The sequence below is a fragment of the Armigeres subalbatus genome, chromosome 3 (genome assembly GCF_024139115.2).
Source record: "Armigeres subalbatus isolate Guangzhou_Male chromosome 3, GZ_Asu_2, whole genome shotgun sequence".
NCBI lineage: Eukaryota > Metazoa > Arthropoda > Insecta > Diptera > Culicidae > Armigeres > Armigeres subalbatus.
In genome coordinates this window covers 31,726,283-31,744,273 of record NC_085141.1, presented here as the reverse complement: position 1 = coordinate 31,744,273, position 17,991 = coordinate 31,726,283, and the positions used below count along the sequence as shown (strand labels likewise).

The window sequence follows — 17,991 nt, the reverse complement described above, 5'->3', positions numbered from 1 at the left end:
AATAACATTTTATGGCATTTGATTGTTTGTATTTTCATTTATATTTTGCTTGATCTTGCTTGCGCTTGAAAAAGGCGCCGTTGCGTTGTCACTAATTTGATAAAATTGAAAAAAAAATATCTTATCATTTTGCGAATTTGACATTAGTAATCATTTAATTCAGGTTCAGTATCCATCCAACACTCTTTTTTTTCTCTTTTTTCCGTTTTTGCCTTTCTCGTATACAAAGTATACGTAAAGGCTATAGGATCACTCCAAAATCGAACTTTTGATAGAAGGCTCTTTTATATAGAAAAGTACTGCTATAAACATTTTTTTCTAAATACACCTAGGTTTTGCCTTTCTCGTATACTAAATATACGGAAAGGCTATAGGACCGCTTCAAAACCGAACTTTTTATAGGACTTCGTTCGCGTTCCGGAGTTGTTAATTATAATAGTTTTTTTCTTGCAAAAAAAAAATCAAAATCGGATAAAAGATGTTTTGGAAATTGCTGCAATGCATTGAAATGAATGCTAATATATGAGAAAAGATGGAAATGATGAAATCTATTTCCCTAAAGTGACCTATCTAATGTGTTTTTATTTCATTTTATAAGGCACGAGAAAGGCATCACCATCGCTAGGTGGATAATTCTGCTTTTTTATCTCGTTTTGATTTTATTTGATTATGATCTTTAGCGTCAAGGAAACAATGAGTAACCCCACGAAAAAAAAACCCAGATTAATCCACCTAGCGTTGGTGGTGCCTTTCTCGCATTTAGTTAAGACACCAACCTTATATGCGGTTCATATGGTCCGATGTACCATTTTCTTCTTAACTTTTAAACGAAATGACCGATCGTTATAAAATTCAATAGTGATCAACAAGGCTTTGTCCCCTGTCGAATGAAACTTGTTGCGAGAAAATCGGTTAAGGATTTCTATACGAAAAGTTGTCTAATGTTTTTATAGCTTTTGTGCACACACATACACACACACATACACACATACATACACACGGACAGACAGACATGTGCTCAGCTCGTCGAGCTGAGTCAATTGGTATATAATACTATGGGTCTCAGAGGCTTCTATAAAAAGTTCGTTTTCGGAGTGAAATGATAGCCTTTCGGTACAACTTAGTTGTACGAGAAAGGCAAAAAACTAAGTTAATTTAGGTTGCATTTAAAAAGGTGTGAAAGTTCAGGTTAACCAAGAAATTAATGAATTTCTGCCGCTAAAAAAAATCCTGGTTGTACTGAACTGCAAGTTGGCAATGCTCTATTTGTGGGGTGCGATTCCAAGAGTTCGGAATATCCAACGTGTCCAAACCGGGTGTTCTGAGCTCTCCAAATCATTCTGGAGTTCAGACCAATTGATCTACCAAGTCAACTGGGCTCGATATGAAGCCAAAAACAACACATACAGGCCCTTTATAAGCCCTGCGCATGATTTACGATCTAGATATGTCCAAATCGTATGTTTTAAGTTCTCTATCGTCCTGGACCAATTGATATACCATGTCCACTGGGCTCTATACAAAACCAAAAGCAACTCATGCAGGCCCCTAGAGGCCATGCGCATGATTTACGATTTGGATATGTCCAAACCGAATGTTCTAAGTTCTCCAAATCATTCTGGAGCTTGAACCAATTGGTCTACCAAGTCAGCTGGGCTCAATATAAAGTTAAAAGCAACCCATGGGATCCATACATGCCCTTAGAACCCATGTGCATGATTTAAGAATTGCATATGTAAAAAACCGGATATTCTAAGTTCTCCAAATCATTCTGGAGTTGAGACGAATTGGTCTACCATGACAACTCAATCGATACACGAAGACATTTCTAAAAATGCTCATGAAGGAATTCCAGAATAATTTTTGAAGGAATTTTTGAAGACATATTCAAAGGAATTCCTTTGAGAATTTCCGAAGCAATTACTTTAGAAAGTTAACAATGTTAGAATAACCTTCAAGAATTCTTTCTGAAATTCGTTTCAGAGTTTATTCGGACATTTCTTTAGGATTTTTTTTCCGGAAGTTCTTAGAATTTCCTCATCGAATTTTCGGAAGAATTCCTAGAGAAAATTTTGGAAAAAATAATAAAGAATTTCCGAAGGAATGGAATTTCAAGGGAAAAAATTTCTGAAGAAATTGCTGAAAGAATTTCCGGAGGAATACTTGGAGGAATTTCCGGAGGAACAATTTCCAGAATAAGGAACTTCAAAAAGAAATCCCTAAAATAAAATGTTTTTTTCCTAATGTTTTTTATGAAGGGATTTCTAAATTAATTTTTGATTGATTACAGTTTGACTAGGGTTTTGACCAATAAACGGGCCAAAAAGTCGGGCAATGCAAATATAAATCCGTTTGAATATATCAGACTGAAAAAACCAAAATATATCAATTAATTTTTGAATAAATTTCCGGAGAAGTATTCTTGGAGGAGTTTTAGAATAAATTTCTAGAGGAATTTCCAATAGAATTCCTGTAGAAATTTTTGGAGGAATTTCTGATAAAATGCCCTAAAACATTTTTTGAATGAATGTACGAAAGAATTCCTTGAAGTATTTACAAACAAAATATGGAGAATGTTTCGTTGGAATTTCTGGATAAATTTTTGAATAAATTTTTTCAAGAAATTACACAATTTCTAGACGCCAAATACAATAAAAAATCTTAAAGTTTCAAACTATCTAAGAAAGCCAAGTCATGAAAGGATTTTAGCATTTAATGTTATCAAATTTTCAAAGATTCAGAATTATTGTGACATTATGGCACATTACAATTATTGAATACCTTTCAAAATTATTTATTCCTTTTTCAAAAATTAATGAAATCATCTCCACCATGTATAACCCAACCCATGAAAGCTGCTTCTAAATGTTATGTGTTCAACGTATTTTTAGAGTCCTGGAAATTTATTGAAAACTGAAAATATTAGGGAATTTTTATTTTGAATTCTATTACCCATATAAATAATTCCGTTACCCGAAGGCCCCTACCCCTAACGTAATTATTATGTTTATAGTTACTTCATTTCAATGAAAAACTTGTTACTTGTTACTAGTTTATTTAAAATTATTACGAATGATTAGCAATTGTTTTACGAAATAATCAATATAGCAGGATGACTCCAGTCGAGTAGTCTACGCATTTTTTCGAGAACACAATTTTTCGAGCTGATAATCCTTCATCACCTTCTTCGCGTCTTTGTAGTATAAGAAGAATTCTAACCTACTTGTCAACAATTCGCCACCCCTCAAGATTATTAGAGGTGGGAGTAGGGTGGTCGGTATTGGCCATTGTTGACAAAAACCGGTTTTCGGTATTTGGTGGAGTCAATATCGGTAATACCGGTAAAATACCGGTATTTGTAAAAATCTCAGAAAAAAAATTTATTTGAACTTTTGGGTGAAAAACAATGTTTATCGACAAACTTCAAATATTAAAATCTTTGCTTGTTGAGCTGGACAAAGTGAAACTTAAGTAGATTGCAAATTTCATCCAAAACGCGAAATGCAAAGATCTTGAATGAAGTTTCCAACTAAAATGCAAGCAGCGAGCTGTTAACTTTTTGGTGTCAAATCCTATCCTTCCTATGAGCTTGAAAAAGAAGGACGATTAGACGTCACCTGAAAGCTGTCCGATTGTTTTCGTCGAGTATTTTTTTCCGAAGCACGCCAAAAACAGTGATGCAAGACTTTCAGAAATGACTTTAATTGCATAATTACGACAATCAAAAATATGTTTTTAAAGTGAAATTTGTCGAGTTTCACCAAGTATTTACTGTTTTGAAAACTGGATATTTCTTGGATAAAAAACCAAAGATTTTATTTGACTCCTCCAAGACTGTAAAAACACTTTTTCGCAAAGTGCCAAAACATTTTTATTTTCATTGCAAGATTTTCAGGCGTTCCGCAACATTTGCTAACCAGATTCCAAGCATTTTGACATTCCACTGCAACCTGCAAATACATAACATACTGAGCGATTTATCTACCAATCCGCATCGGATTTTGTTGTCAATGTAATGATGCCAGCTGTAGATTTTGTTGGCAATATGGCTCTGGTTCACCCGAAGTTGGACGAATTGGTCCAAGAGCGTCGAAAATCAGTGTTATCCCTTAATCCTTTGAGATTCATATAAGGGGAATTATTAACGGATTGCTTGCAAGGATCCTGGCGTCAACGTAGTTGCCGTAGCAAGTTGTTCGCTCTGCTGAAGTCTCTTCATGAGTTGTTCTTTAGCCGATAAGCCAGAAACATCATCCATAAAGGCATCTTCTTCGTACTGATCGTCAGGTGTGGTTGTTGCCTTAGTTTCAACGATCGCATAAGGAATGATTAAGATCTCGCCGATCTCGCATCAAGATCTTGCCGGTTACTTAATCAATGTAGCTCTGGTTGTCTTGAAGAAAATATAAAAATCGTTTCTGATCAATTGCCTTACCGCAGAATTATTCAAAAAGCAAAAATATCGGCGTATTCTGATCGTCTCCCTTGGATTCGTCCTTCATAGGTCTTCATAGTGTCGAACTCACGGTAGAATAGTTCCACAGCAGCTTGAACAGGTCCGCCAAAAAATCATAATCACTGAAGTTGAATTTGGATTGAAGCTTCAAATCGATCAGAGTTTTTTTTAACGGGCCCCTGGATAAAATGCTTTTCCAGCGTGTCAGTGACCAATACCGGTTCAAAACGGCCACATTTTTATAGCAAATCATTTTTCACAAGTGACTTCCGGAACACAACTACTACGGCACGTACTTTCATCACAATTTCATACGTAGCGGGAAAATTCTCGACGATGTAAACAATGTTCATTGAAGAAAAAAGTCACTGGTGTTTACTTGTGCAAAGATTCATTCATGTGCGCGTGCATTTTTTGTAAGCGTTTGTTGCACGGTGATTCTTTAGCTGATATATGTAGGTGAAAACTATTGGAGATTTTTCATACTGACACTGACAGCAAAATATGGAATACCGGAGATACCGGTATTTTCCCGTCTCTAATACCGGTATTTTCGGTACTCAAAATTGGCCGGTAATACCGGAATTACCGGTTTCGGTACTACCGGTTAGACCACCCTAGGTGGGAGGTAGATTTTGCAGCAGTGGAAACAGTGCTGAAAGTTAAAAGAATGAACTAAGGATTTATCAGAAAATATCTTTCAGTTCGTTGGGATACCACTTCTATAGTTGGTGGGAAGCCGGCAACATGCAAGGCAATCTGGTGAATTTGTTCCTCCCGTATTGACGGCGGCAGTTTGTTTTTCAAATCATTTTCCGAAATGACCTTTCATTGAAATATGAGAATAAAAAGCATCATATAAGGATCATTTTGAGTAGCATTCATTCCAACTGTAATTCTATTGCATTAATGTGAAGAACTAGGACGATCGTAACGTTCTGCCATTTGACCCAAGAAAAAGTAAGAGAGAGTTGATTTAACAAAAGCTTTATCTTCTATGTTCGCCTTATACCGAGCAGATGCGTTGATTTGAAGAAGGGAATATTTTAATCTGTTCGCCTTCTTTCGGGCACAGTGATGAGCTATCACAGGTTATAATGGCGTATAATAACAATTTATTTAAACCAGACGATTTTTTTTAACTTTATTTCTGTGATTCTTGAAATGTCTTCACTTAACATGATATTGCCCAGCGCCAAGGGAGCAACTGGCAAAGGAAGGGGCTGGAAGCAGTAACCCTCAGGTCCAACCTTGGGACCTTCCGCAAGCAAAGATTACAATATGGTCGGGGTTCAGCCAAATCACACCAAGCGCCATAAAAAATTACCAATTTTTCTGCTCAAATTTTCGCTTAGCAGATTTAATTGATTGCAAATCGCATCGAATATCCATCAATCCCAGAAGGATATCCTACTGCAAATGCATGCTTAAATTGATATGAAACTATTTCCATTTTCCTTGTATGAACAAAATATCACAATTCAGTCGAAAAGCCACTTGGTGCGGTTTGGCTGAACCCCGACCATATATAATAATTAACAAAGAAAATTATAATTCACACACATTAAAAAACGTTAAAACGTTGTTAGGTTTGTAAAAATAACCTGGTCGACAATAACAGGAGGGGTAGAAATTGTCGGTAGGGGATAGAAATTGTCTTCCACGGTGGGAGTTTCCATCGATAAACTATGGCCGACTGGCCAACTATGGCTGTGCAGGAATCCAATGGTTGAGTCGCGCTGTATCGCCAGATAGGAAACCCAAACTTAGCGCATAACAACGATCCGATAAAAACCGATCGAAAAGGGGAAACTTTTCAGAGCGAAGGAGTTCCGTAAAAAACTATTCGGATCGGAGAATTGCCGCTAAAAAACGTTGCCGCTATCAGAACGTAAGTTAAACGATGGCAATATTCAAATATCAATTAAACAAAAAAAAAAAACAAAAAGTTCGCAGAAAGCGTGGCTCACTCTGAGTCCTCTATCTTTGAGGAAGAAGATGAGGGTGGATAGGCAGCGGTATCGCCAAACTTTGGACTCCGGAAGGTCACGTGTTCCACTTTGTATTTATGCCAAAAGTACCAGAAGCTTACAGAACGTCGAGTTATGAAGGCCAATGTCACAAACGGTCTGCCGAAATTATGTGAGAATCGGATGATGGTGGCCGGTGTGGAGGCGGGAGATTGCTTGCTGGTCCTTGAGAATGGGCATTTCGTTGTGTGGTAATGGAAGCAACCCATTGGTTTTCCCAATCCTGGCTGACGATCTTTTTGATCCAGGTTTTAACGACAGCCGAGGGAACCGATGTTACGAAACGCCGGCCTTGGTGACCGACTCTAGTCAGAAATTTCGCAGTAATGTTCCCTGGCACCCCAAGACTGTAGCTCGCCAGCAAGGATGGCCTTGATCTTGAGACGAAAAATCAAAAATGTTGGTTAAACAGAATCGTCGTTGCGTTTCTTTAAGTAACTCCATGTAAATCTTTGCAAAGATTGTCATTTTACGTTTCATGGGTAAAATGACAATGGTGTCAAAAATAGTGCCGTTAACCTACGGCAACGTTCTAATATGTTGTCAAATTCGAATTTTTTTCGAGGTAAGCCTTTCAGGGTACTGTCCCATTCGAGCATGAGCATGAGCATGATTGACCGCCCACGGTTGCTACTCCGTTATTGCCAGGTCAGCTGTAATTACACAGAGAACCAACAGATGATGTTTGGGACTAACATCATCCTCAATGTAAGAGAACTGGTGACCCAATTATTAAGCAATACCAGCGCCGGCCGTGTCCGAATGCAGGTCAATTAAGGGATGGGTAGGAGAATGTTGACATGATACTCGCTTTAATGGAAGCCGACGAGTCATCTGCACTTCCACGAGAAATCACTGGGATGTTGGATACATAAGGTAGGTATTGTAGCAGGGTTCGTTTTGGTAAACGGTTTGCCGTGTGAAGCGTGTAGTTTGATGAAGTTTAAACAAAAACACAAATCAATCGAACGCGCACTAATTAATCGACTAATCAACCGCACATAGCAGAACAAAATATTTCGATGATCGCGCGATCACTCTGAGTACTTATACAAACACGATAGAACACGCCCTAAATTTGTATTTGTTAATTAATGTTTTTATCCGCACAACGCAGAGCCAAATATCTTTATGATCGCGCGATCGTTCTGCTCATTATATGAAACACGATAGGACGCGCACTAATATTTCATTTGCTAATTAATTTATTCACTCATACAAAGCAGAACAGAATATTTCACAGATCGCGTGGTCGTTCTATATTTGTTCATTTATTTACTTTTCAAAATAAAATGAAAAATAATAATTAATATAAAATATAATGTACTGGTGTTTCAAAGACAAATTAGTCTTTGATAACTATTAAAAACATCTTTTTACTAAAAATGTAACAATTAACTTGCTGAACTGATACTTGCTATCTATCATCCAATTCTATATTGGTAGCATTGAGAGCTGGAAACAGAAATTTCATATGTTGTTATTGTAATATTTCTGAAAATATAATATTTTTGTAATTCGGAAAATAATCTGAAAATGTCCAATAATAATAATAAGAAATGATATAATAAATGTGGTAATTGTATTGCTGTGAATGTTATGATTATTATAATATCATTAATACATCTTTTCTAGCTATATGTTTCAGGTCTTGCTCAGAATTGAAAAACAGAGTTTTGAAAACATATTTTCATTCCGGAAGCTGAATGCAGCATTACATTCTTAAACATGGACAGATAGGGAGCGGGACCATTTGGGCAGCACCCCCTATTCCCGTGCGCAAAGTTAATAACTCGACCGCGTTCCAACCAAATGGTTTGATTGTTTGTACATCACTAGATATCGACAGAAACTAACCATGTACTAAAACACAAGTAATTCGGTTGTAATGCGCTCGAGAAATGAACGCTGCTGACGGGAATAGAGGGTGCTGCCCAAATAGTTCTCTACCTTAGATAAATGCACTCCAGATAAATCTGTTAAGTATTCTGTAATCATTTTCTTCACAAGGTGACTATCCCGTATTTGGCCTAGTGTTTTTCTTTGACCAGAGTTGCGAATAAAAGATAAAATAAACAAAAAAAAATTTAAACTACAACAAAATTTTCTGATGTTTGCTGGGGTGTTTTTTTTGTCTGGGGCTAGTTGATTTAAATACAATATTTTTTAGTATTTAATTATAATGGAGCTCGATGTGGAAAAGCTGCACTAATCAAATTGTCAATCAGGCATTAGACGTATTGCGTAGCATTGTCTCGTCAATTCTAACAGGCTTTCACATATACTTTTGTAATCCACGCACTGTTAGAAGTCGTAGGTGTAATGTCCTAGGAAATGTTCAATCTAGTGCACGTTGCAGTTTTCATTCAGTAACGGTGGAGAAACAGATGTTTATAAAATTTTATTTCACTACAATAACATTATTCACAAAATAAAGAACAAATGTTAGAAGCACCCTTGGAAGTATTTCGTGGTTAATGTTATTAATATAATTGTTATGATTGTTTATGAAATTTACAGTTATAAGTGCCAAGAGCAACCTATTTTTATGAATATGTATAACAAAAATGTTGAAAGTAGCAAATATAAATTTTAGGCAGTACCACTTATCAGAAATGTTTTAAACAATTTGGGCACAGTGTAAGATTAATAAGAAATTGCTTTAACCTCTTTACTGCTACACTTTACATAACTATTTTCCAACCACCTTGCATTTTTTGAAGGAGAAGACAAAAAGGCAAATCTAAAACCAAACCGAATATGCAGTTTTTTTTTTCAATTTATGAAAGTAAACTAAAGAAAAGTAAATTGTACTCACCTTTCCATATCCCGTAAAGGACTTACCACCATCTTATGGACTTACTGGCATTGCGCATTGCCCAAATAATCCCCACTCCGAACAGACGTTGGTTTGCTGAGCAACATGAGGCATCGACGAGAACACGTTATTTAAGGTCGCCGTCGTTTCCATTCTTGTTGTCTCAGGATTCAGGAACCACCGCCACCGCCGTTTTCCGTCTTCATGGTTGTCGTTGTGAGCGCTCTGTAGTCGTCATACTTCCACCAGAACTGCTGCATCCTTCCAAATTTCTGTCAGTATCCAAGCCGTTATTGGTTTCCGCTACCATCAAAGCCTCCAATGGGTAAGTCGAGATTGAGGATTCGTTAAAAACGATTTTGACTTTTCTTTTAAATACAACTCCATATTATACTTAATATTAATAATTATTGAGAAAGAAAAAAATTGACAAGAGAAAATTTGCACGTCCAATTTTGGGCTCAGCATCCCTTTCAGGGTACTGTCCCATTCGGAGTAATAACATTCGGGCTAGTGGTTCGAAGCCGTTTTATACGGGTCACAATATTGTCTTCTTCGATTCACAGATGCATTCACGGCTGCATCACTCATCATTTTATAGTTTTCATCGTGGTACAATGAATGCAGTATTTCTCTCCAATGGGACAAAAGCCGTCACTATTGCTTCTTATTACTTATTTCTTTTTACCGAATCATAAGTGGCCCAAACATCCGATCCGGAGTTGATCGGCCCTATAATAAGCAATAAAATGCCTGCAATTCGCAAACGAAGGACTCCTTAACGGTCTAAATCTGTTAAACATGATGACCTGCAACTAAATTTTGCACGTCGAGTTATGATGGCCGACCATTCTGTAAGCTTCTGGTACTTTTGGCATAACTTGCTTACCGTCTGCTGCTTGGTACGCAAGTTGCGCGGTCAGATGCAGGCAATCTGATTGCAGGTGAAACTGTATTCCACGTCTCCACCGCTTGACATATCGTCTGGAAACAGTATCCGGAGTAGTGTCTCGACCGCAAACGTCAAACGTCTTTTCAACGAATTACAAAAAGTAGATGCTCGGCGGTTTTGTCCACCCTTTAGTAGTCCTTGCATACTGGAGATCCTGTATGAGCGAACATGTGTAGATAGATACTGTGTAAAAAAGGAAGTGAACTTCCTTTTTAGTCTGTCCATTTTTTCGTACTTGGTATCAGCCGATGAGTCCGATTTCCGTTGTTATTTGGCAGCAGAGGCTACTCTCATGGTCTTCCGGGTTCCTCTAGTTCCTCCTTATATTTCTGGATGATAACACAGTTTGCGTCCTGTGATACCATGTTGTAGGCAGATATCACTTTGAGACACCCTATCTGAGGTACAGCAACGCTAGCCAGGAGCCTACATTTACTGAAGCACACCCTCGAGCTATTAGACATTGTCGTCGATAATACCGCAATAGCTGTTGAAGTTTTATTGCAGACGTGATCGACGTGACTGCCGAAATAATATCCTCTAAGACCTTCAGGTATTGCTTGGCAGTGATCGCGCAGGCACCCTCGTAAATCACTGATAACCATCTCCGTCTATGGTGAGCTAGTTACAACTTTTTGAGCTCAACCTTCGCGTGGTAGAACCTCGACAATAGACTTCCAGCGTTATGTCATCAGCGAAGCCGACAATCTTAACACCTGGAGGAAAATTGAGCCCCAGAACACCGTCATACACAGCGTTCCATGGGACCGGACCCAGGATGGACTCCTGAGGTGATAACTACCCTGAACGACATCGGTTGGGTACAATAGTACACGATTCTTGAAATAAAATTTCCTACAAGCTATCAAGCCAGAATGATGAGAACGCGAAGGCATCCCATTTTACGCTGTTGAATGCATACTTGACGCCGAGCCGCAACCGCGGAGTACTTACCGAGCACCGCTTACGTTGGACCTCCGCGGTTTCCATCACGGAGTTGACAGCACCCACCGTATGCCAACCGTTATGAAAATCAAACTGATTGCTTGACAAGCTAATAATCTCTACTAAATTTCCCGTCATAGCAAGTAGACAGATTAAAATTTACGCCGATGGGTTTCTGAGCTTTCGATAATAGTGTCAGTCTTTTCACCTATCAGCAAAACTGTACTCATCCAGACATCTCTAGATCTGAACATCTCCAGCATTGCAATGATCGCTGCCGTGAGAGCAGATGTTGGTAGTCCATCAGGCCTAGAGCTTTGTGCGTAGCCTGGGATTCCGTAACGACCAGAGACTTGCGGCATGGGACCTATCCGAGACCGTTCAGGGAGGCGGAGAGCCTCCTCTGGTTTTGGGCATCACAATCCTGTAGACGTCGCCCCAGCGATTCGCATTGGCGCTCTGGCAAAGGTTGTTGAAACACACTCTCTTACTGCCACTAATGGTCCTGTTAAGGCAAGTTTCGCTGCTCGGAGCACTTCACGGCGTTCCACCACCCACGGTGCAGATTGATGGAAGGTGTGCAATCTGGGCGCTCCATATCGGACACCTACCGTTTCTTGGAAGTACCATCTTTGGCACAGTGGCGTCGCACATTAGGACAACTATCAGCGCATCCCCACTTAGGCTGTCGGTGTTAACCTCCAGTTGCAGATTCGCGGTGAAAACTTCGTTGTCCGACCATCGACCCTCGGACTGGTTTCAGTTGCTGCATACCATCGTCAACCTTGAAGCGGATTGCTAAATGATCGCTATGGGTGCAATCCTCGTCTACACTTCAGTTCAGGTCTCTTGCCCAGCCAGGTCGGCACGTTACGTCAATGACGGACTCCACCTCACTCCACCACTGTTCTTATTGGTCACCGTGTGGCAACACCCTTTATAGGTGTGTATGTTCGACATCCTTATAGACAGGGACGGTCTACGGATCGGTCGAGAAAGCAACGTCGGCTCCCGATCTGCAGATTGACTGCCACAGCAGATGCTCAATGGTAAAGACTCAGCTGTGCACGGCGTCTTCTTATTGTCACCTCCGAAAGGGGCACATGAGGTCATCCAATCAGCCGGAAGAAAATTCTGAGACGTTGAAGGTTCTCCAAAAAGTTTTCAAGTTCAGAACAAATTACCTACCAGATCAGTTAGGACCATCGCAATGTCATCATCATCGATATAAATCCATTCCGGTTCAACAACCATATGGAAATCACGAAAAAAAAAAGATTTCCATGGATATGAGTGTTCGAGAAAGTTTATACATCAAGTTAATCGTCACGTGAGGGTGAGAATGACGAATTGTGAACAATAAATAATCAATACATGAAAAACGAAACAAGATTGGCACATGTCACAGTCAACGATTTGACCCATACGGTGCCAGAAACTTGCTTGAATAATTGACTCAATGAATGACGCAGGACGTGTATTTACCCAACATAGCTTCTTCGCAACCATAAACAGAGCTAAAGCAGTTGCTTCCAGCCGTTCTTACCCATGCTTCAGGTTTCTTCCTAATTCGGCCCTACTCGTCCCATGACGTCAAGCCCCGCATCCGTCGAAAACCGATTCAATCGACCAATCAATTTGTGTGCCGCGTATCTCGCGTTAGACCGGACGGAACCGCCAAATATGGCCAGCCACTTTGGTTCTGTACCGCACTCCGATCGATCGACGCAGGTAAAATGTGACATCTTGCACATACGGCGGCGGATTGGAAAACCGGTTACGGCGCTCGAATCGGACCTGTACAGAATGAAACTTCTGCCGCAGAAATCTGTCCCCCCTAATTAAGGCAGAACGATATAATCATGCTGGGGGTTGTCGATGTCAACCCAACAAGAGACAGATAGAAGCGCGCCCGTGGCCCATCAGGGTCAACTGGTTCGCGAACCCTTCTATGTGCTGCTGCATTCTTTCCACGAATAAAAAAATCTGATGGACGACAGATTTCACAATCCGAAAGCGGTGGGAAAATATGCACCGCTTTTTTCTACAGCTCCTAAAGGGACACCCCGGAGGAAAGGGTGGTGCGGCAGCAGGTGTAAAATCGTGACTCGTGTGGACATGGCAACATTAGGGGTGTATCAACTATTGATTTAAAATAAAATATGGAAATAAAATTTCTGCAGCATTTAGAGAACGTTAATTTTTCAGAACATACACGTTGAAGAAATTGAAGAATTCTACGAAATTTATGACCATCCCTAACTTATCTCAACAGTGCTGCTGGAATGCGGTGGATAGGGACGATACGCTTGATTGTGCCGCGCTCGGATAGAATTCGTGAAGGTCAAGGTCGCGAAACGGTATATATAGTTGCGGCAGGCGTCACCGTCGGCCGCGGCGACGGAGTCGGTCTGGAGCTGAACGAGAGACATTATTGGGGGAGCTTTAAAAAACCACCACGGAGGAGGCCACTGCGGCTGCGGCGCAAGCCGGTTGTTGTTGCCCATGGAAAGCGACTTTTTATGTTTGTTTACTGCATTTGCATTTCGTTCGTTGCGGTGCTGTCGGATGTGGCACCGCGGTGTGCTTCGGTTCGATATTTTATTTGACAGGTGAAAAGCGGCTTCTTATCGATTCGAAACCGCGCGTTGCTCGCTGTTGTTTAACTGTAGGCTGCGTGCTTTTGGCTCTCGGTCGGTGGTGGACACGCGACGACTTATTCTAACCGTATTTCTGGTGCTCTCGATTGATAGACGTTTGACTTGAGAGGAGTTAATTGCCATAATCAGCCGGCGGAGGTTGGAGACCCGTTTCAGACTGGCAGCGTGTCGATGGCGACGATGATGATGATGGAAATGACAGTAACAATTAAAGGCGTTGGATGGCCAGCGGCGACGTCGACTGAGGGAAGTGATAATTGTGACAACTGATTGAAGATGTAGGTCGTTCCATAAATCGGAAAAGCCTAACGTCCTTGTTTAGGATTTTCAAAGCAGTTTCCTTATTCGTAGTTAATTAATGCGAAGGTTTTCTTTATTATTGTTGCCTTACGAGATCTTTGTTAGATTGAACAGAAAACCAGACTCTTATGTATCTTTTGTGTTATTAAAACAATTAAAAATAATTAACAATATAAGCAGAAAATTGACAAAATTACTAAGACATGCATTATTCAAAATAAAAACAACAAATGTATGTTCACACCGGTAGGTTTAGTTATCAATTTTATATAAAAATGCATTTACGGATTAGTATATTGATAAATAGTTAAAAAAAATTCTCTCAACCGGTCCAACCGGTCTTAAGAAATTCCCTTTACAAATTAGATTGTGGGAAAAAAATATTTGGAAACAAAGAAAATGGCAACAAGATTTTTTTCGCTCAATAAAATTAAAGTACAAACTATTCAAAGCTCTATTTGAAAATCAAACTAGAAATATTTTCAGGAGACATCAATGCGTCTGTATCGATTTCCAGTGACGAACCCTATAAGTAGCTTATTCAAAAGCGAGACAACTTCTCAACCACCGTCGACTTCATCCCAGGCCAGTAAATTCTCACACCATCCCATAATTGACGACATCGTTTAACCAGTTGTACGCAACCCGCATTCCTTGCACTACCTCCATCTACTCGTTAACCATCCACCGGCGTTCATTTCAGTGTGTAGAAACCCTCGCTCATCGAACCTGCAACCTGCCTACTTCCGAAGCCCGCGTCTGCTTAATCAATTATCCGTCTCAGTGGTATGAACCTGCTTTGCTCACAACCTGGGCAGTGCACACCGTTGCTCATCGCTCACATGTTCTCCTTCTCACTATGATGAGCGGCTCGCACGTTTTTGCTTAGCTCGTGCACCGTCGAATACCGAAAGGGTGTAATTCCACTCGAAGTATCAATGATCGATGGGTTGAGTCATTAATCATGTGTACATATGACGGATGATTTGAATAGGTTTAACGTCGTTCAATAATTTGACTCAACCAAACTGCATTATTCTATGGACGAATCTTTAAATTTCAAATTCTGAATCACCTAAGCTTTCTCAGAAAGACATTCTCGCCAGTAGCAGTTTCGATCAAAACTTTTCTCTCACTAGTTCCGCCCGTGAATCACATTTGTGAATCGGTTCCAACCGCGCCGACTGACTCTAGCTGGACTGCGGCTCTCTCGGTTCGTCGGTTCTCCTCACCACACCAAGAAGGGTTGGCTGGTTGGGGGCGAACTTTGTTGTTCTCCGCTTGGCACCGGTCGGTTTAGTTTCAGTCTCACTATCGACACCAACGAACCTACCAATTGAACTCAGCCGTTGGGCATATTTTAGCGCAGTTCGCGGTACTAAGTGCGTGATTTTTTTTTCGCGGTTCGATCCAACCATTAGTGGATGGAATAACCTTCGTTGGGAATAACGACTGGCGGTGTGTGGCAGATTGTGTTTGTTCTGTGAATGTTGTTCTTGTTTTCCGATTCGAATACGAGAACGAAAGTGAATTAGTGCGTGCGAGGTTCGGCACACCGGTGGAAGTTGGTCAATTGTTTTGTTTTGATCTGGGGTACGTCCGACGAATTAATTGACCTCTAGAAATTTGGTTACTGTTCAACCGTACAGCTCAACAACCCTAAGCATGTTATTGATGAAAAATGCTCAAATTGAGACACGAGAGAGGACAAAATATCGTTTTCCAATACAAAGATGTTTCCCGAAAATCAAGGAGCGGGAAGATAATTTTGTTTTGGCGATTATGTATGTTCTTTGTATAATTTAAGCTTTTTGTGGTCCGAGAAGGTGCATTAGATAGCAACATAATTTGATAGAACACAGAAACTAGACTTAACAGTTTTTGGAAATTTATGCGTTCCTAGATAAATTACAAGGAAATTCACCATCAATATTCTTAGTTTGAACCAAGCTCCAACTTGCAGACAGTGTCGGTAACAAATCATGTTCTCAAAAACGCATCTATATTTTTCGCTCGGTTTACCAAATTTGTTCCAAAGTGCTCCCCATAAGCTCTTACTGATTTCGATTTCCAATTCGTTTCTGTTATGTTTTCAGATGGTTCCACGGTAACCTGTCCGGCAAGGAAGCGGAACGACTGATCCTGGAACGGGGCAAGAATGGCTCTTTTCTAGTGCGCGAATCTCAGAGCAAACCGGGCGACTTCGTGCTTTCGGTGCGGACAGAGGACAAAGTGACACACGTCATCATTCGGTGGCATGTAAGTGGATCCTTTTTCATTTGTTGATGTCATTCGGTGAAAATAAGGCAACTTGTGCAATGGGTTTAAGATAAATGTATTTGTTGTATCAAACGTACTTTTAATAGATTTAAAACCTCTAAAGTTATTAAATGCGACAACATTTTTTTTTGTCTTGAAATTACACGCAGAGTTGTGACTGTTTTGATCCACAATAATGCATCCCACAACGCAGAATCGTAATCAATGAAGTGTGATAAACTTTTGCACTAGATTAAATGGTGATGCATGCGGGCGTCCCGCCACGCAGAATTGTGATCTTTTTTATCCACAAAAACACAACATTTCTTGCGGGTGTCCCACCAATGCAGAGGACTCGCAGAATTGTTATCTTTTCTATCCACAAAAACACAACATTTCTTGCGGGTGTCCCACCAATACAGAGGACTCTTATATTCAATTTAATGATGAAGCATGCAGGTCTCCCATCATGCAGAATATTGTCCATTTCGTTTCCAATATCATTTTTATTCACAAAAACATCACTTTTCTTGCGGACATCTCAACAACGCAGAGGGAAAAATTCTTGCACTCAATTTAATGCGTGCTCTGCCACACGGAATCGCAAGCGTCCCACCACGCGGAATTGTGATCGCTTCGATCCACAATACACCGCTACATTCCCACCAAATTGTGATCATTTTTATCCCACCAACGCAGTAGGAGAAACTCTTGCATCCCGAGCAGGAGAAATTGGCTCATGAGTACCTGATTCTGTTATGAACTAGCCCTGCATAAGAGGTAAAATACCAAAGGAATAATACAAAAAAATAATATGCACAATACTTGAGCCATAACATACTTTGTTATTAAATTCTTTTTCAATACCAAATGCATAACAAATAATTATTCGTTTGGTATTGAAATACCTAAGCATGTTATGCTTCAAGCATTCTGCATATAAGTTTTTGGTATTTTACCTCTTATGCAAGGCTAGCTCATACCAATTTATGTTATTGAGGTCGTCGCTCCTGCTCGGGACACGACTTAATGGTGAATCCTACGGGTGTCCCACCTCGCAGAATTGCGATTGTTTCAATAATCAATACATCACTCTTCTGGGGGGTGTCTCACCAACGCAGAGGGAGTGACTCTTGCACTTGTTTTATTTGTGAATCATGTGGGCGTCCCACCACGCAGAATTGACCTTTCCAGTCAAAAATTGTATCTCGTTTTATTGTCTCAGTCGGTTTTTTGGCTTATTTAAGGACAACTTTCCCAAAGAACCCATATTTTTTTAAGCCTCTAACTATTTTCAAAATCGAAAACAAAACCGAAAAAGTGCTGCACGTGTGAACCGGCCTAAAAAAATCACCCGATGTTCGTTCAAAATCGGGCCAATCTTTAAAAAACAGCACTTTTTCGATTTTTGTTTCAATTTTTTTAAATACTTAGAGGCGTAAAAAATATGGTTTCTTCGGGAAAGTTGACTTATAATAAGCCAAATAATCGATTGAGCGAATAGCACTTTTTGACGGGAAAGCGTCCCACCACGAAGAATTGTGATCGTTTTATCCACATAATCACCACTT

At 39.9% G+C, this 17,991-nt stretch overlaps 1 protein-coding gene across 1 annotated transcript in view; it reads left to right on the top strand.

Moving 5' to 3' along the window:
* The window catches only part of LOC134221556 (tyrosine-protein phosphatase corkscrew-like), a 102,652-nt gene that overhangs the window by 12,814 nt on the left and 71,847 nt on the right, over positions 1 to 17,991 (top strand). Inside the window, 1 exon segment of the mRNA XM_062700749.1 lies at positions 16,258 to 16,424. Within this exon segment, the coding sequence (XP_062556733.1) occupies positions 16,258 to 16,424 (167 nt within the window).